Source organism: Asterias amurensis, chromosome 22 (genome assembly GCF_032118995.1).
Source record: "Asterias amurensis chromosome 22, ASM3211899v1".
Taxonomy (NCBI): Eukaryota; Metazoa; Echinodermata; class Asteroidea; order Forcipulatida; family Asteriidae; genus Asterias; species Asterias amurensis.
The window spans coordinates 9,791,988-9,816,670 of NC_092669.1; the positions used below are offsets into that span (position 1 = coordinate 9,791,988).

The window sequence follows — 24,683 nt, forward strand, 5'->3', positions numbered from 1 at the left end:
CATGGAGCTGCTTAGAACAAAAATTAGCTCAGCACAACAAAACTGTGTTACCAGAATAAGGTTCCCAGCCAAATTATCATAGACGTGTACAATTTGTAACTGGCATCCTGCTAATTTCTGGTTCGCAGAAAGAACAAAAATTCAAGCAATATTTGTTGGTTAAGTGACTCTTTGAAATTGAGCCCTTATACATTTTATACAAATTTATGTCATGATTATAAAGTGTCAGACATGAGTTGAATTCTTCTGAGTAGTCAGTACTCAAATTAAACGTCATTCCTACAAAATGCATACCGTCTTATTATAATGAATTCATAAATAAACAAATATAATAATACATTAGGTAGCATGCATCTAGAATGTTCTTTGAGCACCAACACTACAAAAGGGTAAACACGCTGAAAAGGTTTTGTTTTAAATCTAGAATCATGAAAATATAATGTTTTTCCGTATAATGTGAATGTGGGCACACTCTACTAGGTCCAATTTCACAAAGAGAAATATGATCTTAAACTGTCAACCTTAATTGCCAAGCAAAGTGTGTCTTTCAAAATAAAAAACCCACTGTTGAATTATTGAAAACTGGATGTTTAAAAAAAGGAATCTTATGGTGCTTTGTGAAATGAAGCCTTGGTAGTTTTATGTAGACATTGGCAACCCCTATTCTAAAATATTCTTTCTTCAACAAATATCACAGAGTTTGTCTCGCCTTCACAGTGAATTCCACACTGTTTCTATAAAGTGCTCCACATACAATGTACACGTAGGTTACACACAGTTCAGACATGCACTCTAGAGTAATGCAAAACCAAATAGATTAGGAGCTACATGTACTGTACAACCCACATAAATTGTGGTTTCAGACAGGCAGACTTTACACAACATTTTTACATTGGAATCACCTCAACGTTTGAAATCAAGACACTTCAGAGTCGTTCCACCGACTGCATAAGTCCATCTTTTGCCTTCCAGCGAGTTTGGTCGCTCCCACCCAGTACAAACCGTTTCATGTGAAAACTCATTATGTATTCAATTCAATAATTTGTTGAGGTGCGACTCTAGAGTGCCTGGGTCGAACCCGGTGTGTGGCGGTGTGGCGGTGTGTGAACACATTCGTCCTGGAAAAAGAAAACGCCACACACTGGGGTCGACCCGGGGAAGCTAAACGAATGCACCCAATATAACCAAAGCAATGTTGCAACATACATTTTTCATATTTACTTCCCATTTGGTTCAAAACGTAATTTAATTTCAGTGGAAAGCCTTTCCTCAAACCATTCTACCTCCATGCTCAAACCATGGTTTCTCTTTAGCATGCAACTGACAGCTATTTTTAGACTGACTTTTTGAGAAAGAACTTTTCCACAAACACAAACATTTTTTTACATCAGTGTTGACTCTTTGATGTTTATTCAGAGCTTCTTTTCCATAGAATGCACTTCCACAAATTTCAGTCACATGAAGACTCTATTAGGTGACGAAAATGCTTTTTTTCAAATCCATAAATGTCACATCCAAACTTTTTCTCTCCAGTGTGGACTCGCTGATGGCTGGTCAGCTAAATTTTGTGTGAGAAATATTTTTCCACAAACATCTCAAACAATGCTTTCCTTTAAGTGTGGAATTTTGCTGAATACTTAAACTGCTCTTCTGAAAATACATCACAAACAAATGGCTCCCCTACAGGGTGAACACATTTGTGTTTTTCGAATTTCTTTTGGGATTTGAAAACTTTTCTACAAAAATCACAAACAATTGGTTTCTCCTCGTTGTGAGTTTTCTCCTCAATATGAGTTTTTTTATGTTTAGAGAGAGACCAACTAAAAGTGAAGCATCGTCCACAAATGACACATTTGAAAGGTTTCTCTCCGGTGTGTACTCTCTGGTGACAAACTAGATTGACTTTTTGAGAGAAATCTTTTCCACAAATGTCACAAATGAATGGTTTCTCCTCAATGTGAGTTTTTTTATGTTGAGAGAGAGACCACTTAGAAGCGAAGCATCGTCCACAAATGTCACAACTGAATGGTTTCTCTCCAGTGTGGACTCTTTGGTGCATACTTAATTTACCCTTTTCAGAAAATGCTTTTCCACAAATTTTACAAGCAAATGGTTTCTCTCCAGTGTGTACTCTCCGATGACAAACTAGATTGACTTTTTGAGAAAAATCTTTTCCACAAATGTCACAAATGAATGGTTTCTCTCCATTGTGGACCTTTTGGTGTCTACTTAGGCTTCTTCTTTCAACAAATGCTTTTCCACAAGTGTCACAAATTAATAGTTTCTTTCCAGTGTGTACTCTACGGTGGCTCGCTAAACCACTTCTATGAGCAAATGCCTTTCCACAAATGTCACAAACAAATGGTTTCTCTCCAGTGTGGACTCTCTGGTGAGAGGTTAGATGATTATTCAGATAAAAATCTTTTCCGCAAGTGTCACAAACAAATGGTTTCTCTCCAGTGTGGACTCTCTGGTGAGAGGTTAGATGAATATTCAGATAAAAATCTTTTCCGCAAGTGTCAGAAACAAACGGTTTCTCTCCAGTGTGGATTCTTTGGTGTCTAGTTACACCTTTTCTTTCAGAAAATGCTTTTCCACAAATGTCACAAGCAAATGGTTTCTCTCCAGTGTGTACTCTCTGGTGACAAATTAGATTGCCTTTTCTAGCAAAATCTTTTCCACAAATGTCACAAACAATTGGTTTCTTTCCAGTGTGAGATTTCTGGTGATGATTTAGCGAACTTTTAAAAGAAAATTCTTTTTTACAAATGTCACAAGTAAATGGTTTCTCTCCAGTGTGCACTCTTTGGTGACAAATCAGATTGGTTTTTCTAGAAAATTCTTGTTTACAAACGTCACAAACAAATACAAGAATTTTCTCTTTAGTGTGGATACGTTGATGGTTGACCAGGTGGAGTTTTTGTCTGAAGGCTTTTCCACAAGTGTCACAAACAAATGGTTTCTCTGCAGTGTGGACTTGCTGATGGGAGATCAGGTGGAGTTTTTGTCTGAAGGCTTCTCCACATATTTCACAAGGATACGGTTTCTCTTCAGTGTAGATACAGTCGTGGATGGTCAAGCAATGCTTTTGAGAGAAGGCTTTGCCACAAATGTAACAAACAAATGGTTTCTCTCCAGTGTGGACTTGCTGATGGGTGATCAGGCTAGCCTCACTGATGAAACCTTTTCCACAAATGTCACAGAGAACCGGTTTCACCTCAGTGTGAATTAGGTGATGGTCAGTAAGAGCCCCCTGATTAGTAAAACGCTCTCCACAAATGACACAAGTAAATGGTTTCTCTCCAGCGTGGACTTGCTGATGATGGGTGATCAGGCTAGGCTGACTGGCGAAACCTTTTCCACAAATGTCACAGAGAACCGGTTTCAACTCAGTGTGAGTTAGGTGATGGTCAGTAAGAGCCCCCTGATTAGTAAAACGCTCTCCACAAATGACACAAGTAAATGGTTTCTCTCCAGTGTGGACTGGTTGATTGTTGGTCAGTTGGAGATCTTGTGAGAAAGTTTTTGCCCCAATATCACCATGAGAGGGTTCTTTGTTCTGTGTCTTTTCAGAATTCATATTGGTAATAATAAAGAGACAATTTTAACAATCACTTGCAAGATTAAAAAATGTCTGCGAACGGCACAAAATATTGCTTCTTCTCCAGTGAGGACACAGTGATGTCGGTTTAAACTAATGGGAAGGCCTTACCATCACAACATGGTTTTTCTTGGTGTCAGAGCCTGTGTTTGATAACCAACATTGCACACAAATTCATCCAATGACTTCCAGTATGGGTAGCTTGATGTTTTTCCAGCTCACCTTTTTCTAAACATCGGTTGCTCCACATACATGTCTTCTTTGGATGTACCTCATACCTGTATAATCAAGATCAAATTTAAAAGATACTTGCAACTTTATTCTTCACTGAGAATGATAATTATATGTATATGTATACTTTTAGCAAGGCTCAATATTCACGATGAACCACTGAGGACTGAGGCCACTGATACCGCACACATGCAGGGGTCTTAATTTTTGTCTTGAGTTTTTGTTCAAATGTTGACTTTCATTCTGAACAATGGTAACTTATAAATTAAATGAACTTTACTCAGGGCTTGAATTTCACAATAGACCACATGCCTGGGGTAGATTTCACAAAGAGTTAGATTTCACAAAGAGTTAGGACTAGTCTTTTCTTGAGTTAAAGGCAGTGGACACTATTGGTAATTGTCAAAGACTAGCCTTCGCAGTTGGTGTATCTCAACATATGCATAAAATAACAAGCTTATGAAAATTTGAGCTCAATCGGTCATCGAACTTGCAAGATAATAGTGAAAGAAAAAAAAAACACCTTTGTCACAAGAAGTTGTGTGCGTTTAGATGATTCATTTCGAGACCTCAAGTTCTAAATCTGAGGTCTCGAAATCAAATTCGTGGAAAATTACTTCTTTCTCAAAAACTATGGCACCTCAGAGGGAGCTGATTCTCACAATGTTTTATACCATCAACCTCACCCCATTTCTGGTCACCAAGAAAGGTTTTATGCTAAAAATTGTTTTGAGTAATTACCAATAGTGTCCACTGTAGTGCTGGGCGAATAGTGAATTTTTGTTATTCGGATACCGCTGGCCAACTATCCGAAATTAACCGGATATTCGAATAGTTTTTTTTGCCGCTAGAGGGCGCTGTTCGTTTGTGAATGAGATCTTATGGGCGGATTGATATTAGTTTTAGACAGTATCACTCGGTTCATTCATAAAAATGACCGGATCTAATTTAAAGATGGCGATTTGCTTTTTCTTTTGATCGTGATTGACTCTACGTGAAGGAAAACTTTTGTAATCTTTGAACAAATTACGTCAGAAATGTCATTGTTTTAACTCTTCACGGAGGTGAGCATAGTTAAATACTTAATATATGCTGTTTTATGCTGTCTTAATAGAAGTTTCATAAGGATTCAGACAAAACATTCATATCAGTTGTCGCCCGACGTCCGCGGATATTCGGATATTAAAGAATATCCGGTTACTCGGTTGTAATTACAGAATTATCTGGTTTGTAAATAGGTATTCGCGCCCTATGCGGATATCCGGTTAAGAAAAAAAAGGCATTCGCGGTTACGGATAGGAAAACCTATTCGCCATTAACCGGATATTCAAATAATTCGCCCAGGCCTAGTCCACTGCCTTTAAGACGAGTTACTCGCCTAATTTAGGACTACCCTACTCCTAGAACTATGTATAATGTATTTCGGTTTTGTTCCGCTATCGTCTTCAACCTCATAGACGTACATCTCTCAGGACAACAACGATACTGGTTCAATGAATTTTGGAATCACAAATCTTTTTTTTTTTTTATCTCGCCAAAATTAGGCTCGACAGGTATGTGTCCTTTGAACTCTCATTGTCCCGGGAAACAAAAAATCAACTCCGCAATCTCAAAAATGGGAAAAAATTACGCGCACGGTCAGGGACAACCGGCATTTGCAGTGTACTGGTAAAACGGAGTAGTTGGGGACTGAATAACAGTGAGAATTTATCATTTTTAACAATTTTTGGGATACATAGCAGAGTGGATTTTCTGTTTTCCCCGGGGACAATGAGAGTTCAAAGGACAAATAGAGCCTAATTTTGGCGAGATAAAAAAAAATTTAAAAAAAATTTGTGATTCAAAAATTCTTTGAACCAGTATTGTGTTTGTCGTGACAGATGTATGTCTATGACTATATGAGTCATATGACTATGAGGTTACGGGGGACGATTGAGGAACAAAACCGAAATAGTTCTAGGACATGAAGGAGTAGAACTACCCTTAAGTTTGTAATATCTCCTAGTTCTAAGTTAGGACTAGTTCTAAGTTCTTTGTGAAATTTACCCCTGAAGCCATTGATTTTAGCGTTCACTGGACAACTCTGGACCTGGTGGTGGAATAGTTGCTGAATACTTAAACTGCTCTTCTGCAAATACGTCACCAACAAATGGCTCCCAGACAGGGTGGACACATTTGTGTCTGTCAAGTTTCTTGTGGGATTTCAAGACTTTTCCAAAAATATCACAAACAATTGGTTTTTCCTCGTTGTGAGTTTTTCCTTAATATGAGTTTTTTTATGTTTAGAGAGAGACCAATTATAAGTGAAGCATTGTCCACAAATGACACATTTGAATGGTTTCTCTCCAGTGTGGACTCTCTGGTGACAAACTAGACTGACTTTTAGAGAAAAATCTTTTCCACAAATGTCACAAATGAACGGTTTCTCTCCAGTGTGGATACTCTTGTGGCTACTTAGGCTTCTTCTTTCAACAAATGCTTTTCCACAAGTGTCACAAAGGAATGGTTTCTCTCCAGTGTGTACTCTGCGGTGGCGCTCTCGACTGCCTCTATGAGAAAACGCCTTTCCACAAATGTCACAAAAAAATGGTTTCTCTCCAGTGTGGACTCTCTGGTGATAGGTCAGATGATAATTTAGATGAAAGTCTTTTCCGCAAGTGTCACAAACAAATGGTTTCTCTCCAGAGTGAAAGAGTTTGTGTTTGTCAAATTTCTCTTTAGATTTAAAGACTTTTCCACAAACATCACAAATGAATGATTTCTCTCCAGTGTGGGCACTTTGGTGTCTACTTAGGCTTCTTCTTTCAGCAAATGCTTTTCCACAAGTGTCACAATTGAATGGTTTCTCTCCAGTGTGAACTTTTTGGTGACTCTTTAAACCAGTTTTCAGAGCAAATGCTTTTCCACAAATGTCACAAACAAATGTTTTCTCTCCAGTGTGCACACTCAGGTGACAATCTAGATTGCCTTTTCTTGAAAAATCTTTTCCGCAAATGTCACAATTAAATGGTTTCTCTCCAGTGTGGATACGTTGATGGTCAGTCAGGTGGTGTTTTTGTCTGAAGGATTTTCCACATATTTCACAACAATACTGTTTCTCTCCAGTGTGGACATGCAGGTGCTTGGTCAGGCGGACTTTTTGCTCGAAGGATTTACCACAAATGTCACAAACAAACGATTTTTCTCCAGTGTGGATACGCTGATGGGTTGTCAGGCTAGGCTCACTCAAGAAACCTTTTTCACAAACCTTACAAACAAAAACAAGTTTCTCTCCAGTGTGGATACGTTGATGGTCAGTCAGGTGAAGTTTGTGTCTAAAGCCTTCTCCACAAGAGTCACAAAAAAATGGTTTCTCTTCAGTGTGGACTTGCTGATGAGTGATCAGGCTAGGCTCACTGACGAAACCTTTTCTACAAATGTCACAGAAAACCGGTTTCACCTCAGTGTGAGTTAGGTGATGGTCAGTAAGAGCCCCCTGATTAGTAAAACGCTCTCCACAAATGACACAAGTAAATGGTTTCTCTACAGTGTGGACTGGTTGATTGTTGGTCAGTTGGAGTTTTTGTGAGAAAGGTTTTGCCCCTATATTACAATGAAATGGTTCTGTGTTCTGTGTCTTTTCAGATTTCATATTGGTAATAATAAAGAGACAATTTTAAAATCATTTTCATCATGGATAAGTAAATTCATCCAATGACTTCCAGTATGGGTAGCTTGATGTTTTTCCAGCTCACCTTTTTCTAATAACTTGCTCCACATACGTACATGTCTTCTTTGGAGGTACATCATACCTGTATAATCAAGATCAAGTTTCAAAGATAAACTTGCAACTTTGTTCTTAACTGAGAATGATACTTTATAAATTACATAAACTTGACAGTTTACGCAGGGCTCAAACTTCACAATAGACCACAGGCCTAGGGTAGAATTCACAAAGAGTAAGGACTAGTCTTAGGACGAATATCTCGTTATAACTTAGGACTACCCTTAATTTTTTAATATAATCTAGGACTAGTCCTAAGTTAGGATTAGTTCTAAGTTCTTTGTTAAAATCAACCCCTGAGACCATTGATTTTAGCATTGGCCGGACAACTCTGGCGGTCTTGTAAATCGTTCAAATGTTGACATTCAAAACCATTTTCAATTCTGTTGAGTAAAACTTCTGCGGCATAAATTTTACTCAACAGAATTGAAAATGTATTGCCCTATCAAGCATACAAATGAGATTAATCTTCTTTTATAAATATGACTCGTTAACAAATAGAACAGTTTTAACAGTCTAACTGAAATGTTAGACTGTGTACAATGTTCAGTTTCACATTTCAATTCTACTAATTAGCCATGGACATCCATGTGTTGCCGAAATGGTAATTTCACAATTGACACAAAATTGTCACAAAACTTTTATTTAGAGAGTGTTTTTTTTACATTATCGTAATTCATCTAAAGACTTCACAGAAATTCAAAGCTTCAAGAAAGACTTGGTAACACTTACATGTACATATACATGTATTGTACGTTGTATCACATCAGTGTAAAAAGTTCAAAGGTCACAGTTCAAAGGTCACAGTTCAAAGGTCACAGTACGGCTTCTATCTATCCCATGTATCTGCAGATAAAGAAGAAAAAAGAAAAAACAACATCATTAGTAAATGACAATAGTTTTTAAAATAGATTAATTGCTACCTTGTAAACACGCATTCATAAATACCCTGACAGTTTCTCTACTCCTATTGGTGGAGAGCGCATCACGTTGGGGTGTTTAAATGGTTGATAATTACCAGTGTTTATAACCGCCTGGCTTCTGCGTGTCGGCGCGCCAGATTATCACGCGGAACGCGCAATTCATAGCTATGTAACAGTGCGTAATTTATTTCTAAGCGTGCGCGCGTAATCTATTTCTAAGTGCGCGCGCATAATCTATTTTTAAGCGCACGCGCGCATACACACAACCCACGCGCGTCATACTCTTCACAATGTTTTTGAAAAAATATTTCTAACCTAAAATTGTCAACTGTCAAAGTTGTATTTTTTTAATGTTTTTTAACAAAAGGGCATTAATGAATGGAAATAAAAGAGTAGTGACTCGTTCTTAAACGTCCAGAAAAAGATTGCAGCGTCGTTGCTGTGTGATAAAGGCCCGCGGCTCAGCTCGGGCCTTTATCACACGGCAATTCGACCCTGCCGGCTTTAAACGGCCGTGTAAGAACTCGTTCCTACCCTTTTATTCCCTTATTAATTGCTACCTTGTAAACACGGATTATAGTCTATGCACAATCTTGCCATCCTCGGAGTCATTCTGTGTCAAAGTAACCAATGGGTTCACCTCGGCTTTCAGATTTAGCTGAAACACTTATTGTATTATTATGTACTATTCACATTTTTGGCTATAATACTATGAAAATATTACGGGCATTGCATGAAATTGCCTGGAATATTTTGCGTTTTGTTTTACATTTTGAAATGCAATTAAAAATTTGAAATTAAGAAGACAATACAAAGTGTTAAATTAGTAATAGTATTAGTAGTTGAATTGCGTTAAGCGTAACCTACTTCTAGAAAGTATAATAAGGCTACCCCATGAGCCTTCCTAGAAGTAAGCATAACCCTCCTATCAGGAGGAGGGTTACTTTATCGCAATTAGTAGACTACTATATTTTAAAACTTTGTATTGACATCTATGTGGTGATTACTCCTAGGACCTAGTCCTAGTTACAGGAGACGATAGCGGACGGGAGATGATAGTGGACGAAACGACGATAGCGGACGGGAGACGATAGTGGACAAAACGACGATAGCGGACGGGAGACGATAGTGGACGAAACCGAAACAGTTCTAGGAGTATGTGGTGATGACTTTCAAATTCATTCAATTTGCCAATAGTTCAAATCTGGTCTCGAAACAAGTGTAATGTTGTTATCTAGTCTCATCCTCATCCCCTTTTTCTGTACAATAATATTTAATAAATAAGTAACAACAACAACGACGTCTTTATATTTAATTTGATCTGCCCCCAAAAAAATAAATCCATTTTCTCAACAACCCCGCCCCCTCCATTTTTAGTTCAGATAAATCGAAAAGTTTGATATCCTTCTCCACGCGCACGAACGATAGCGAGTATGATCGGGTGGAAGATTTTGTCTTGGTTTTAACCTTCTTCCTCCAAAGACCTTTTCGCAAATACTGGGGCGCACGCGTAAAGCTTGGAATTAGGTGCATTGTGGTCTAGTTGGTATCCAAATTTGATCCATATCTATCCCACAACAATGCACCTCATTCAACAGTCTGCGCTTGCGTAATGGTATTTGCGAAAAGGTCTATGGTTTTACGGGCACCCCTAGTTGTGATAACGTCAGTCAAGCAGGAGGGTTACGTTATCGCAACTAGGACACCCCCGCCCTACGTACGATGCCGGCCATTAATACATCACCACAGTGTCCTACGTAGTACTACTGTACCAATCCACATGTGTACTACGACTAGTACGTGTACTAGTATAATACATGTACTATGACTTGTAGCATAAGGTTTATCGCGATTCAGAAACGCAATGCATTGTGGGAAGGAATATGGGGCAGTTTCTATGCAGTTTCTACGACTCGCACGCAACGCCTATCACACCTTTTTGTGTGGGTTCAACAGCGCCCTCTCTTGATATTTTGCTATTCGCAATAAACCTTATATGGACATGATGGAGGTGCTGCATGCCTGACGTTTGTATGTCGTCGACGTCGTACTAGTGATCATTCGTTTTACACGTTCAAAGCACCGTAGCACGTCCAGATCTTGCCAATGCCCAATCACAAGCTGGATACTGAAGGCTCCACCCTACTCGGACCGTTGTCTTTGTTAAACGATATACATATTCATGTTATGTTCAATATAGAGCATGCAGGAGAGCTGGAGGCATGTGTAAGCCCCAGGAAAATTCTCTTATTGTCTGCTCCTTGAAAAGCATGCAGGTAGCGGACAATCACTCACAAGGTAGTGCTAGCAATCACTATATTGAGGAAAGATTTACTGAGCCAGCAGTGTGTGTAAAAAAAATGCAACAATAGCCTATACAGTATAATACCACTATTTGTGAGCTCAATCCAACATGTGCAAGTCCCTTTGGTTGGGCAGTTGAGTCTAACAATGTAGGTGTACTCAACTTGTAAAGAAAAAGTCTGCTGTTCACATTCAAATAAGTTTACGTTCGTCTGTAATGATATTCAGGACTGCTGTTTACATTCAAATGATTTAACGTTCATCTGTAATGATATTCAGGACTGCTGTTTACATTCAAATAAGATAACGTTCATCTGTAATGATATTCAGGACTGCTGTTCACATTCAAGTAAGATTACGTTCGTCTGTAATGATATTCAGGACTGCTGTTTACATTCAACGTTATCTTATTTGAATGTGAACAGCAGTCCTGAATATCATTACAGACGAACGTAATCTTACTTGAATGTGAACAGCAGTCCTGAATATCATTACAGATGAACGTTATCTTATTTGAATGTGAACAGCAGTCCTGAATATCATTACAGATGAACGTAATTTTATTTGAATGTGAACAGCAGTCCTGAATATCATTACAGATGAACGTTATCTTATTTGAATGTGAACAGCAGTCCTGAATATCATTACAGATGAACGTTATCTTATTTGAATGTGAACAGTCGACCTGAATATCATCACAGACGAACGTAATCTTATTTGAATGTGAACAGCAGACTTTCTCTTTACAAGTTGAGCACACCTACATTGTTAGACTCCAACTGCACAACCAAAGGGACTTGCACATGTTGGATTGAGCTCACAAATAATGGTATTATACTGTATAGGCTATTGTTGCATTTTTTTTACACACACTGCTGGCTCAGTAAATTTTTCCTCTATAGTGAATGCTAGCACTACCTTCTGAGTGATTGTCCGCTACCTGCATGCTTTTCAAGGAGCAGACAATAAGAGAATTTCCCTGGGGCTTACACATGCCTCCAGCTCTCCTGCTCTATTGAATAACATGAATATGTATAGCGTTTAACAAAGACAACGGTCCTAGTAGGGTGGAGCCTTCAGTATCGAGCTTGTGATTGGGCATTGGCAAGATCTGGACGTGCGACTGTGCTTTGAACGTGTAAAACGAATGATCACTACTACGAGAACGACGTACGGTACGAAGAGAGGACACAAGAGACAACAGGGTGTGTTATGCATGCTCTGGAAAACAAGACTGAATGACGAGACTGCTCTACAACCATATACTTTTTTCACATTTTTTCGTCCAAGAACGATCGGTTCAGTAATAATAAACTTACCTGCTTTCGGAAGCTACCGCTACCACTGTAGGCAACTACTATTCTCTGTTTACAAAATGATTTCACAAAACAGCCGTAGTAAACAAATTAACCAGTCTGGTCGCCCAATAATTAATTAGATGGTGGCATGCAATCACACAATGCTGTGAAGGGGACCCAACAAATTGCGGCTGTCACGTCGAACGCAAAATATACGGACTGTTCCTCGACCCCTCAACTATATAGCGTTGTTGTGCAACTGCGTTGAAACCATGTGATCGATCGTGTGTACGGAGCTATTAACATTCACATTCGCGTAGTAGATTTGTTGACAAAATCGCTGTAAACATATTGTTTTCCCCATAAAATTTGAGGTTTCCTAGCAATTTTCCGTACGGCGCCCTACAAGTATTTGGTAGCTTTCACACAGGTAAGTTTTGTTACTAAACTGATCGTCTATGGATGAGAAAAGACACACAAAAAAAAGTTTGTTTTTGTTTTCGGACGATGTAGGTGTAGACAATGGGATGGGGGTCCTACTACTTGCCGTCAACTCGCCGTCAACTCACTTGCGCCGTCAACTCACCGTCAACTCCTCCAATATACATTTAAAATCCACAAAAGAAGCATAGAACTGTATCAGCTCAAAGAGAATTCGCGTAAGTTTTGGGTCATATTTCGGAATAAAAATTAAGTTTTTTTCTCGTGAAAAAAATTTCTCGATGCCGAAAAACTGTCGGCCGCCATCTTGCTTTTTCACAATGATTAGTCTTGGCCCAAGATGTCAATGATTGGTACTTTTTTTTATCAACACTAAGTCGTTTTTGTAAATGAATTTTTACCGAAAACCATGAGAAATATGTAGTTTAGCCCAGACTTAACACTTCCGTGCCCCTTTTTATAGATTTTTCATGTAAATTTAATGAGTTGACGGCACGAAAATGAGTTGACTGCGAGTTGACGGCAAGTCGGCGAGTTGACGGCAAGGAGTAGGACCGATGGGATGGGTATTGAAAAGGGGCCGTGGTCCCTACTCCTATTCCTAGAACTATTTCGGTTTCGTCCGGCTATCGTCTCCCGTATCCTCATAGGTTTATATCTCTCGCGCGTTAAATAAACGATCATGGTTCAATCATTTTTCTAGGGAGTCATTCGCCGAAACTTCAAAGCATGTTCTGTTGACGTGAAATCACGACTATATTTAGCCCGTGACCATGTTGGGCTGTTAATGGCTCCGCTTTTAACATCGGTCTCATCACTGTCACCATTACATGGTCGGTAATGGTGACCAGTAATGGTGACAGTGATGAGACCGATGTTAATAATTATTAAGAGCGGAGCCATTAACATCAACAAGGTGGGCTAGACTATATTCATCGGAGACCAGACAACTCGTCCGTCGGACAACTCGACGGTTCAGACAACTCGACGGTTCGGACAACTCGACGGATGATTTATTCAACCGTCAGACAACTTGACTTGGGGTCAAGACAAGTCGACGGATGGCCGTGACGGGGCTCAGCGCGGGGCAGAAGGGGTAAATAGCGGCCTGGGGGTGGGGATGTACTGACTAGCGACTTGGCAATGATGCAAGGGCGTTCCCCGGGGGAGGGGGTATATTATGGTGGGTGGGTTTATATCCGGGCAAACGGATAATTGATTTTTTATTATTGTTTTTTACCATGACCCCGCGGCATTTCGAGTTGTTATTGTTGTTGCAATAAAGTAAATAAAAGTAACAGATGTTTCTGCAAGTATGGCTTCACTGGAACATCACACTTATTGTGATAAATAATTGGTAAACAATAATGATCAATATTATAGAATCGCAGGAATTATACAGGAAAGTTCGTGTAAACATGACAGTAACGGAGGTCAGCCGCTCAAGTTGTCTCAAAGTCGAGTTGTCCGAACCGTCGAGTTGTCCGAACCGTCGAGTTGTCTGAACCGTCGAGTTGTCCGAACGGACGAGTTGTCCGACGGACGAGTTGTCTGACATTCATTGACCCTCATCCAACCGAAATTAGATTACGGCACTACAGCATGGTACCCCAAAACCCAAGAAGAAAAACATACTCTTAATATGATTCAGCGTTCTGCAGCGAGACTATGTTTCAACACTTACTCAAGGGAGGCTAGTGTCTCAGACATGATTACCAAACTCAACTGGCACCAGCTTGAGGGTTGTCGTCTCATTACAAGGCTCTCTATGATGTTTCGCATCCTACCAACCTCGTCCATTTAAACTGGGAAACCCACCTCACTAAACCAACACGCCCTACTAGAAGAACCCATCCACTCTCACTCATGCAACTTCAAGCCAGGACAACAATTTACGCCAACACTTTTTTTCCCATGGACTATACTACACTGGAATGGACTCCCCCACAATATCCTAGACTTAAAAGACTACAAAGCATTCAAGAAAGCGATCAAAGCACACTTTAGACACTTCCACTAGGTCATTGGTCAGGTCATAAAACTCTGTTGCGATGCGGGTATCCGTTTTTATCGGAGTATAATATCCAGATCCAATGATTTTTGGAATCAGAAATCTCTCTTTATTTTCATTTTAATTTTAATCTCGCCAAAATTAGGCTCTATGTGTCCTTTGATATCTCAATGTCCGAGGGGCGACCATAGAACCCACTCCGCAATCTCAAAAAATGTTAAAACTTAAAAGTTATAAATTCTTACCGTAATTCAGTCCCCAACTACTCCGTTATACCACTACACTACAAATGCTGATTGTCCCCGAACTCTGCCGAACGCATCACAAAGTCATGAACAAAGAATTGACTAGAGTGGGATTCGAACCAACGACCAACTCTAGTCAATTCTTTGTTCAACCCCAAAAATCATTTACAAATTTACCCAGTCAGTTTCCCTTGTGGTTTATATTGATATCTGAAACAAAAAGTCGCATCCCCTTAGGGTGATCCCCTAGCTGCCGGTTGTATTGTAATTTGGGTGTGATCCCTGGCTACACGGCAGTTAACGGTTGTATGGCTTCTGACTGGCACCCCCCGAACAAAGATATTGACAAAATAGGGACACTGCCAATATAGGGCTAGATAGCTCAGTTGGTAGAGCGCCGGCACGTTAATCCGGAGGTCGTTGGTTCGAATCCCACTCTAGTCAATTCTTTGTTCAACCCCAAAAATCATTTACAAATTTACCCAGTCAGTTTCCCTTGTGGTTTATATGATTTAACAATTATAAGGAATGATGTCAACTATAAAATAAACTAAAAGAATTTCGGCGGCAAGTGATGAGAACAATGTATAGGCCAGCTAGACCTACATGTTCATGCAGAATTGAGTAAAAATAAACACAGTTTTCAAACATCGGATTGCATCTTTACAGAGCTGAGGACAGTTTTGTTCAGATAGAGAAATCAACAACTTGCCGCTAAGCCTAGCCTTGCTCAAGGCAGTCGAATTATTCACTCCGAAAATAGACCGCTGCGGTATAAAAACCCACCCGTATTCACTGTGCGTAAATCGCACTACACAATGCCCCCGTACACTATCCGCATGCGGAGGCCGTCAGGCCGACAGCCTTGTAGGGTCTGTGTTGAAGCCATTGACCTCATTACTATAATAAGCGAAAAGTTCCCACGGTCAGCTCATTACCATAATGCCCGCGAAAGACGAGACATGTTTACATCACACACCACCACCACGGACGCATAGGGTCAAAAGGTAGTGATAAGGGAAGTGCGTGATTGGACGTCAAAATGAATAATTCATTTGCCTCACATCCTGTGTTGTCTGATAGGTCTGACGAAAGATATACATATTCATGGACTGCATACTAGCATATCCGAGAGCCCCCCCATTTTTTTTCACTTGTGGAAATTTTTCAATACAACACATTAAACCCGGAAGTTACAGACCCGAAAAAGGCTGTCGGCCTGACGGCCTCCGCATGCGGTTAGTGGTACGAGTGCAGATGACTTATGTGCGCAGTAGTCGTACGATGTGACAGTGTGTACACGGGTGGGTCATGCGGTGTGATCGCACGCACCACGCACAGGGTATACGGGTGGGTTTACAGCGGCGTCTTTTCGGAGCGAATAATGCGACTGCCTTGAGCAAGGCTACGCTAAGCCTTGAGATTTTCTGGATAATCTGGACATAGAAATTTTCAATATCAAAATTTTTCATACATTTCAATACTAGTGACATCTATGTAGGCATTACCTACATGAAATATTCATGGATGAATATTGAACACTGATTGTCCCGTACAGTGTACGAATGATGTTGTTTTTCTGTTTTCTTCTTTATATGCAGATGTACATGAGAAGAAGCGAATACTTTGACCTTTGAACTAGTACAACCAACTTAAACTGTGTACACGGAGCTGTGGTGTAGCCTACAATTGTACATGTAAGTGTAGCCAAGTCTTTCTTAAACTGTTACAGGCTTGGAACTTCTGAAATCCTTGGATGAAGTATTGTGTGATGTCAATTTTTGCCGCTTGAATGTTTTCTCTGGCTGAAACTCCAAAGACTGCACACTGAAGAAAAACTATTAAGTTCAGGCATTTGGAAAACCCTTCAGACAGAAGTTTAAGTTAATTTCAGCGCGTCTTTTCATAAGGTTGTCCACACACAGGACTTGCGTGGTATTTGTGGATTTGTAAGCTTTAGGTACAAATGTATACAAACAGCCCTGCAAAAACTTTTTTTAACCTGCACGGTTTAAAAAAATAAGACATGCTTTATGTTTTATAAACAACTTGGCATCTTATGATAAAACACTTTATTGGATTTAACAAATATGAATTCTGAATCGGAGACACCTGAAAATGTCCAAGAGTTAAAGCACCAAAATGCCCACCGCGAAAAGAAACCATTTATTTGTGAGATTTGTGGAAAGGTCTTCTCACAAAAAAATGACCTGACAACCCATCAGCGTGTGCACACTGGAGAGAAACCATTTGTTTGTGACATTTGTGGAAGAGCCTTCTCACGAAAACAACATCTGCAGTACCACGACCGTGTCCACACTGGAGAGAAACCATTTTCCTGTGATATTTGTGGAAAAGCATTTTCTGATAAATACAGGTTACAATCACATCAAAGAGTCCATACTGGAGATAAACCATTTGTTTGTGACGTTTGTGGAAAAGCATTTCCTCGAAAAGGTAGTCTAAACACACACAAGCTAGTCCACACTGGAGAGAAACCATTTACTTGTGACATTTGTGGAGAGCGTTTTACTTATCAGTTTGCGTTAACTGGTCATTACCAAATACACACTGAGAAGAAACCATTCTTCTGTGACATTTGTAAAAAAGGTTTCCCAAATGAGACTAGCCTAACAGTCCATCAGCGTGTCCACACTGGAGAGAAACCATTTGTTTGTGACACTTGTGGAAAAGCCTTTAAACAACAACAATACCTAAAGTATCACGACCGTGTCCACACTGGAGAGAAACCATTTCCTTGTGACATTTGTGGAAAAGCATTTTCATTTAAAACCGGTCTAAAAGCACACCAAAGAGTCCACCACACTGGAGAGAAACCATTTGTTTGTGACATTTGTGGAAAAGCATTTTCTCAGAGTTTCGGCCTAAGAACTCACTATAGTGCCCACCACACTGGAGACAAACCATTTTTCTGTGACATTTGTAAAAAAGGTTTCCCAAATGGACCTAGTCTGACAGCCCATCAGCGTGTCCACACTGGAGAGAAACCATTTGTTTGTGACACTTGTGGAAAAGCCTTTTCACAAAAACAACACCTAAAAGACCATAACCTTGTCCACACTGGAGAGAAAACGTTTTCATGTGATATTTGTAGAAAAGCCTTTTCTCTTAAAACCAACCTAAAAAAGCACAAAAGAGTCCACACAGGAGAGAAACTATTTATTTGTGGTATTTGTGGAAAAGCGTTTACATATAAAACTAATCTAAAAAAGCACATAAGAGTCCACCATGGAGAGAAACCATTTATTTGTGACATTTGTGGACAATCTTTTTCTCAAATGGATATCCTAAGTGAACATCATAGTGTTCACTTTGGGGAGAAATTATTGGTGACATTTGTGGAAAAGCCTTCTCAGCAAGATAACACCTCCATGTAAAGTACCATAATCTTTTACCGTATTTTCTGCACACAGGAGAAAAACCGCTTGCCTGTGATATTTGTGGATCAGCCTCCTCTCAAAAACAACACCTACTGAGGTGCCAAGCCTTTCACACTGAAGAGAACCGAACGGTGTTCATTTGTGACATTTGTGAAAAAGATATCAAGGACCGTAGACGGTGTGTTTTGTTTTTGAAAAAGGCAAGGGCACTATCGCATTTCTCCTTGGTAAAGGGCACTCTATGAGAAAATTGCAAATTTCTAGTGGAGCACCAATTTATGTATGGAGGCCTCTGTGAAATATCAGGCCTGCACTTCTCATTTTATCACTGGATGGAGAGAAACCATTTATGACATTTGTGGAGAATCCTAGAATTTAATGTAGCAGCTTGTTCTCATTGACCACCTCTGTTCTCTTTTAGGGGAGCCATTTATCTGAATAATTTTTAGGAAAGCCTGAAGAATATAGAATTTCAACTTCGAAGTTCTTAGCTCTTGGGAGAAACAGTTGTTTTTCTGGGATATTTGTGATTTTTTTATGAGTGTTAAAGGGTCATTTAAATTAGAAGCAGCTTATCGGAGCACCAAGTGATCTTTGGTGTGAGATCTGCCAATTTTTGTGACATTTGTAGATGAACATAAGCAAAACAAACCGTTAATCTTGCCAGTAAATGTTAAAATTGTATATATAGTTACCAATATGAGTTCTGAAAGTAACCAAACTGATTTGGTTGGTGACTTGAATCACCAAGGAGTCCACACTGACATCAAACCATTTCTTTGTGGTCTTGGGGCAAATGCTTTCTCACAAGATCCTCAACTGACCCACAATCAGCCAGTCCACACAGAGAAACCATTTCCTTGTGAAATATGCGGAAAATCTTTTTCACAAAAACTCCACCTGACTGACCATCAACGTATCCACACTGAAGAGAAACTAATTGTATTTGTTTGTGACATTTGTGGAAAAGGTTTCTTCAGTGAGCCTAGCCTGATCAGCCATCAATGTATCTACCCACGTGTCCACACTGGAGAGAAGCAATTCCCTTGTAAAATATGTGGAAAAACCTTCGCACAAAACACGGGCTTAATCGTCCACAACCGTATCCACACTGGAGAGAAACCTTTTACTTGTGACATATGTGGGAAATCCTTCAGAAAAAAAAGAAATGTAAAACTGCATCAACAGATCCACACTGGAGAAAAACGATTTGTTTGTGAAATATGTGGGAAAGCTTTTTTACAAAAACGGGACCTGACCAATCATGAGCGAGTTCACACTGGAGAGAAACCGTTTGCTTGTGACATATGTGGAGCTGCCTTCAGCTTAAAAAAAAATGCAAAACATCATCAACTGATCCACACTGCTGGAGAAAAACGATTTGTTTGTGAAATATGTGGAAAAGCTTTTTCACGAAAACCCTACCTGACAATTCATATGCGTGTCCACACTGGAGACAAACAATTTTGTTGTAACATTTGTGGACTGTCTTTCTCTAGCAAAAATAGTTTAACTGGGCATCAACGTAGTATCCACGCTGGAGAAAAACCATTTGCTTTTGCTTGTGACATTTGTGGAAAAGCATTTGCTCTTGGAGAAAATTTAAAAAGTCACCAGAGAGTACACACTGGAGAAAAACCATTTGTTTGTGACATTTGTGGACAAGCATTTTCTCAAAGCAGCTCTGTGAATCGTCACCAGAGAGTACACACTGGAGAGAAACCATTTGTTTGTGACATTTGCGGAAAAGCATTCGCAGATCAAACCAGTCTAAATAAACATTGCAGAGTCCACACTGGAGAGAAACCATTTGTTTGTGATATTTGTGGAAAAGCCTTCGCACAAAAATACAGCTTGACCATGCACAACCGTAGCCACACTGGAGAGAAACCATTTTCTTGTGGTATTTGTGGAAAAACATTTCCATTTAAAACCAATCTAAATAAACACCACAGAGTCCACACTGGAGAGAAACCATTCTTGTGTGACATTTGTGGAAAAGGTTTCACAAATAAGACTAGCCTTACAACCCATCAGCGTGTCCACACTGGAGAGAAACCATTTGTTTGTGACACTTGTGGAAAAGCCTTCTCACAAAAAACTTCCTTGACCATCCACAACCGTATCCACACTGGAGAGAAACCGTATTCTTGTAAAATATGTGGAAAAGCCTTCAGACAAAAACTCCAGCTTACCAATCATGAGCGAGTACACACTGGAGATAAACCATTTGTTTGTGATATTTGTGGAAAAGCCTTCACACAAAAACATCGCTTGACCATCCACGACTGTATCCACACTGAAGAGAAACCATTTCCTTGTGAAATATGTGGAAAAACATTCACACGAAACAATGGCTTAATCGTCCACAGCCGTATCCACACTAGAGTGAAACCGTTTCCTTGTGGAACATGTGGAAAATCCTTCAGACAAATAATCCACCTGACTAATCATGAGCGAGTTCACACTGGAGAGAAACCTTTTACTTGTGACATATGTGGAAAATCCTTCAGCAAAAAAAGAACTGTAAAACTGCATCAACAGATCCACACTGGAGAAAAACGATTTGTTTGTGAAGTATGTGGAAAAGCTTTTTTACAAAAGCGGGACCTGACCAATCATGAGCGAGTTCACACTGGAGAGAAACCGTTTGCTTGTGACATATGTGGAGCTGCCTTCAGCAGAAAAAACAATGAAAAACATCATCAACTGATCCACACAGCTGGAGAAAAAAAAAAAAAATTTGTTTGTGAAATATGTGGAAAAGCTTTTTCACAAAAACCCTGCCTAAAAATTCATATGCGTGTCCACACTGGAGACAAACAATTTCGTTGTAACATTTGTGGAGTGTCTTTCACTAGCAAAAGTAGTTTAACTGGGCATCAACGCAGTATCCACGATGGAGAGAAACCATTTGCTTGTGACATTTGTGGAAAATCTTTTTCTCAAAAGGTCAATGTAAGGTCTCACCAGAGAGTGCACACTGGAGAGAGACCATTTTCATGTGATATCTGTGGAAAAGCATTTTCTCAAAGCAGCTCTCTGAATCGTCACCAGAAAGTACACACTGAAGAGATACCATTTGCTTGTGACACTTGTGGAAGAGGCTTTTCTTGTAAGTCTGCTCTCTCTAACCATAACCAAACTCACATTGAGGAAAAACCAATTGTTTGTGCTATTTGTGGAAAAGTCTTGAAATCTCGAAAGAAATTTGACAAACACAAATGTGTTCACTCTGGTAAGAAACCATTTGTTTGTGATATTTGTGAAAAAATCTTCAAATCTAAAAAGAAACTTGACAAACACAAATGTGTCCACCCTGTAGGGGAGCCATTAGTTTGTGACTTTTTTAAAAAGGAGTAGTTTAAGCACCGGTATTCACCAACAATTCCACACTTTTAAGAAAACGATAAGAGAGATATTAATTTTGGTTTTTACCCATACACCGATGTGTGTTAGCACTGTATACTCAGTACTTTCCCGAGTCCTGGGAAAAAATATCACAGGCATGTTACTCGGGTGGGATTCGAACCCACGACCCTTGCAATTCTAGAGCAGTGTCTTACCAACTAGACTACCGAGGTTGCCCGGCAGCTAGAGGCAGTTCGAATCCTATGTTTTGGCAGCGGGTACCGCAACGATATAATAGATGTTAAATTTGCATCGGGGATAAAGAATATTAATTTTGGTTTTTACCCATACACCGATGTGTGTTAGCACTGTATACTCAGTACTTTCCCGAGTCCTGGAAAAAAATATCACAGGCATGTTACTCGGGTGGGATTCGAACCCACGACCCTTGCAATTCTAGAGCAGTGTCTTACCAACTAGACTACCGAGGTTGCCCGGCAGCTAGAGGCAGTTCGAATCCTATGTTTTGGCAGCGGGTACCGCAACGATATAATAGATGTTAAATTTGCATCGGGGATAAAGAATATTAATTTTGGTTTTTACCCATACACCGATGTGTGTTAGCACTGTATACTCAGTACTTTCCCGAGTCCTGGGAAAAAATATCACAGGCATGTTACTCGGGTGGGATTCGAACCCACGACCCTTGCAATTCTAGAGCAGTGTCTTGCCAACTAGACTACCGAGGTTGCCCGGCAGCTAGAGGCAGTTCGAATACGAATAAGAGAGATAATTACGGAAAAGCTGTCTCACAGCTCAAAAAGAAGAAATTTCTGTATAACACCTAGGCACTTAATAGCAAACAGGCACTCTTGAATCGTGTCTCACCAAATTCTGAATTTAGTACATAAAAAGTTTGGTGCTTGAAACAGTTGGGACCGGTTTGGAGCGACCAAACAATGGAAGTTGAAAGATTGACTCTTGCAGTCGTTTGAAAGATTCTGAAGCGTCTTGATTTCAAACGTTTTTCTTGTCATGAACTAATTCCAATGTTAAAATGTGTAAAGTTTGCCTGTCTGAAACCACAATTTATGTGGGTTGTACAGTACATGTACCTCCTAATCTATTTGGCTTTGCATTACTCTAGAGTGCATGTCTGAACTGTGTGTAACCTACGTGTACATTGTATGTCGAGACCTCAAGTTCTAAATCTGAGGTCTCAAAATCAAATTCAGAGGGAGCCGTTTCTCACTATGTTTTACACCATCAACCTCTCCCCATTACTTGTCACCAAGTAAGGTTTTATGCTGAAAAATATTTTGAGTAATTACCAATAGTGTCCATTGCCTTTGTTTTCAATATTTCTATGTTGTGTTTCATTTTGAAGAACACTTTGCTTAGCAATTCAAGATAGTGAAAGATCAATCTTCTCGTTGTGAAATTGGCCCTAATTGGTACATGGTAGAGTGTGTCAACTTTCACATAATACAGCAAAACATTACATTTCATAATTCTATATATTTCTGTTGCATTTGATTTTAAAGGAACACGTTGCCTTGGATCGGAGGAGTTGGTCAAAACAAAAGCAAGCGTTTGTAACCGTTTTTTATAAAATGCATATGGTTGGAAAGATGTTTTAAAAGTAGAATACAATGATCCACACAAGTTTGTCTCGAAATTGCGTGGTTTTCCTTCTACTGTGCGAACTAACATGATCGGCCATTTATGGGAGTCAAAATTTTGACCCCCATAAATGGCCGATGTGTTAGTCGACGAGGTAAAAGGAAAACCACGCAATTTCGAGGCATGTTTGTGTGGATCATTGTATTCTACTTTTACAACATCTTTCTACCCATATGCATTTGATAAAAAACGGTTACAAACGCTTTTCAAAGACCAACTCGACCGATCCAAGGCAACTTTAAACCATTTCAGCAATTTGTAGTTTATGTGCGTAAAGGGTCTGGGGTCGATTTCACAAAGAGTTAGGACTAGTCCTAACGACTAGTCCTTGGAGATATACAAATTGCATGGATAGTCCTAAGTTAGGACGAGTAATTGGTCCTAACTCGAGATAAGACTAGTTCTTATTCTTTGTGAAATCCACCCCTGGTACTTTTTGTAGGACATTATGTTTTCAGAGTAATATTCTAAGGGAAGCGTTCTACTTCCATTTTCTTCTAACTGTGTAAGTTTTATGTAGATCTATGGACATTGTGTTTTGAAGATGAACTTGATCTAAGTTACTAAATTTGATATTTTGTTTTTTTTTCTTTTTCTGGCTAAGCTTGGGCGATATCACGATATTATCGAATATCGCGATATTAATTTGGAAACGATTTCGATATCGGATGGATTTGGTTTAATCGAAACATCGATATATATCGTTATGTATTTGCTAGCTGAGACATCTTGCACCCCATAGGTTTGTGTAAAACCAGAAGAATAGGTCACTAGAACACCTCTCTTATGCCATGACTGTCTCTTCTACAACTTTCACTTGGAGTTTGAAGACTGATGATGTCAAATTTAATTAATCGCAATTATATCGAATATCGCGATATATTGTCGGCGATATATAGTGAATAAAATAGATCGATATCGCCCAAGCTTATTTCTGGCATGAATTCATTAATAAAGACAGTATGCATTTTGTAAAAATGACGTTTAATTTGAGAACTGCCCAAGTCTCAGAAGCAACATAACATAAAGTTTAATTTGTGTAAGGGCTCAATTTCGAAAACTGAAAAATATTGCTAAGCAATTTTTAACAACTTTTTTTCAGCCAAGCAGCAATTAGCAGGATACCAGTTACATTATTGCACGCGTCTATGATTGGCTGGGAACCTTATTCTGGTAAAAGCATAGTTTTGTCTTGCTGAGCAAATTTTTTTTCTTGAAGAGAAGGTACACATTTGGTAATTACTCAAAACAAAACTGACTTGGTAACAAGCATTGGTAAGCTGAGGGAACCAAGTCCCTCTGAAGTAACGTAGTTTTTGAGAAAGAGATAATTTCTCACTATTTTTATTCCTATCTGAAAGCACACAAATTCGTCCAACAAGGGTGTTTTTTCTTTCATCATTTTTCTGACCAATTGAGCCGAAATTTTCA

The 24,683-nt window shown here is 39.4% G+C and overlaps 3 protein-coding genes across 3 annotated transcripts; 2 read left to right on the forward strand and 1 right to left on the reverse strand.

The window, feature by feature from the left end:
• Window positions 1–418: 418 nt before the first annotated feature.
• LOC139954075 (uncharacterized) lies at window positions 419–7,558 on the reverse strand. Its single transcript, XM_071953736.1, is given in 5 exon segments — window positions 419–3,603; window positions 3,824–3,879; window positions 5,226–5,317; window positions 5,899–6,092; window positions 6,095–7,558. Coding segments are annotated over 5 exon segments (3,702 nt in total). The 5' UTR covers window positions 7,464–7,558; the 3' UTR covers window positions 419–1,612.
• A 4,855-nt stretch (window positions 7,559–12,413) lies between these two features.
• On the forward strand, window positions 12,414–23,150 carry LOC139953650 (uncharacterized). Its single transcript, XM_071953153.1, has 3 exons — window positions 12,414–12,550; window positions 16,419–16,514; window positions 18,252–23,150. Exon 3 carries the CDS (start codon window positions 18,918–18,920, stop codon window positions 21,579–21,581), a length of 2,664 nt encoding a protein of 887 aa, XP_071809254.1. The 5' UTR covers window positions 12,414–12,550; window positions 16,419–16,514; window positions 18,252–18,917; the 3' UTR covers window positions 21,582–23,150.
• Window positions 16,525–18,258, forward strand: LOC139953662 (uncharacterized). The gene has a single exon (XM_071953168.1). It carries the CDS (start codon window positions 16,908–16,910, stop codon window positions 18,213–18,215), a length of 1,308 nt encoding a protein of 435 aa, XP_071809269.1. The 5' UTR covers window positions 16,525–16,907; the 3' UTR covers window positions 18,216–18,258.
• Window positions 23,151–24,683: the final 1,533 nt, after the last annotated feature.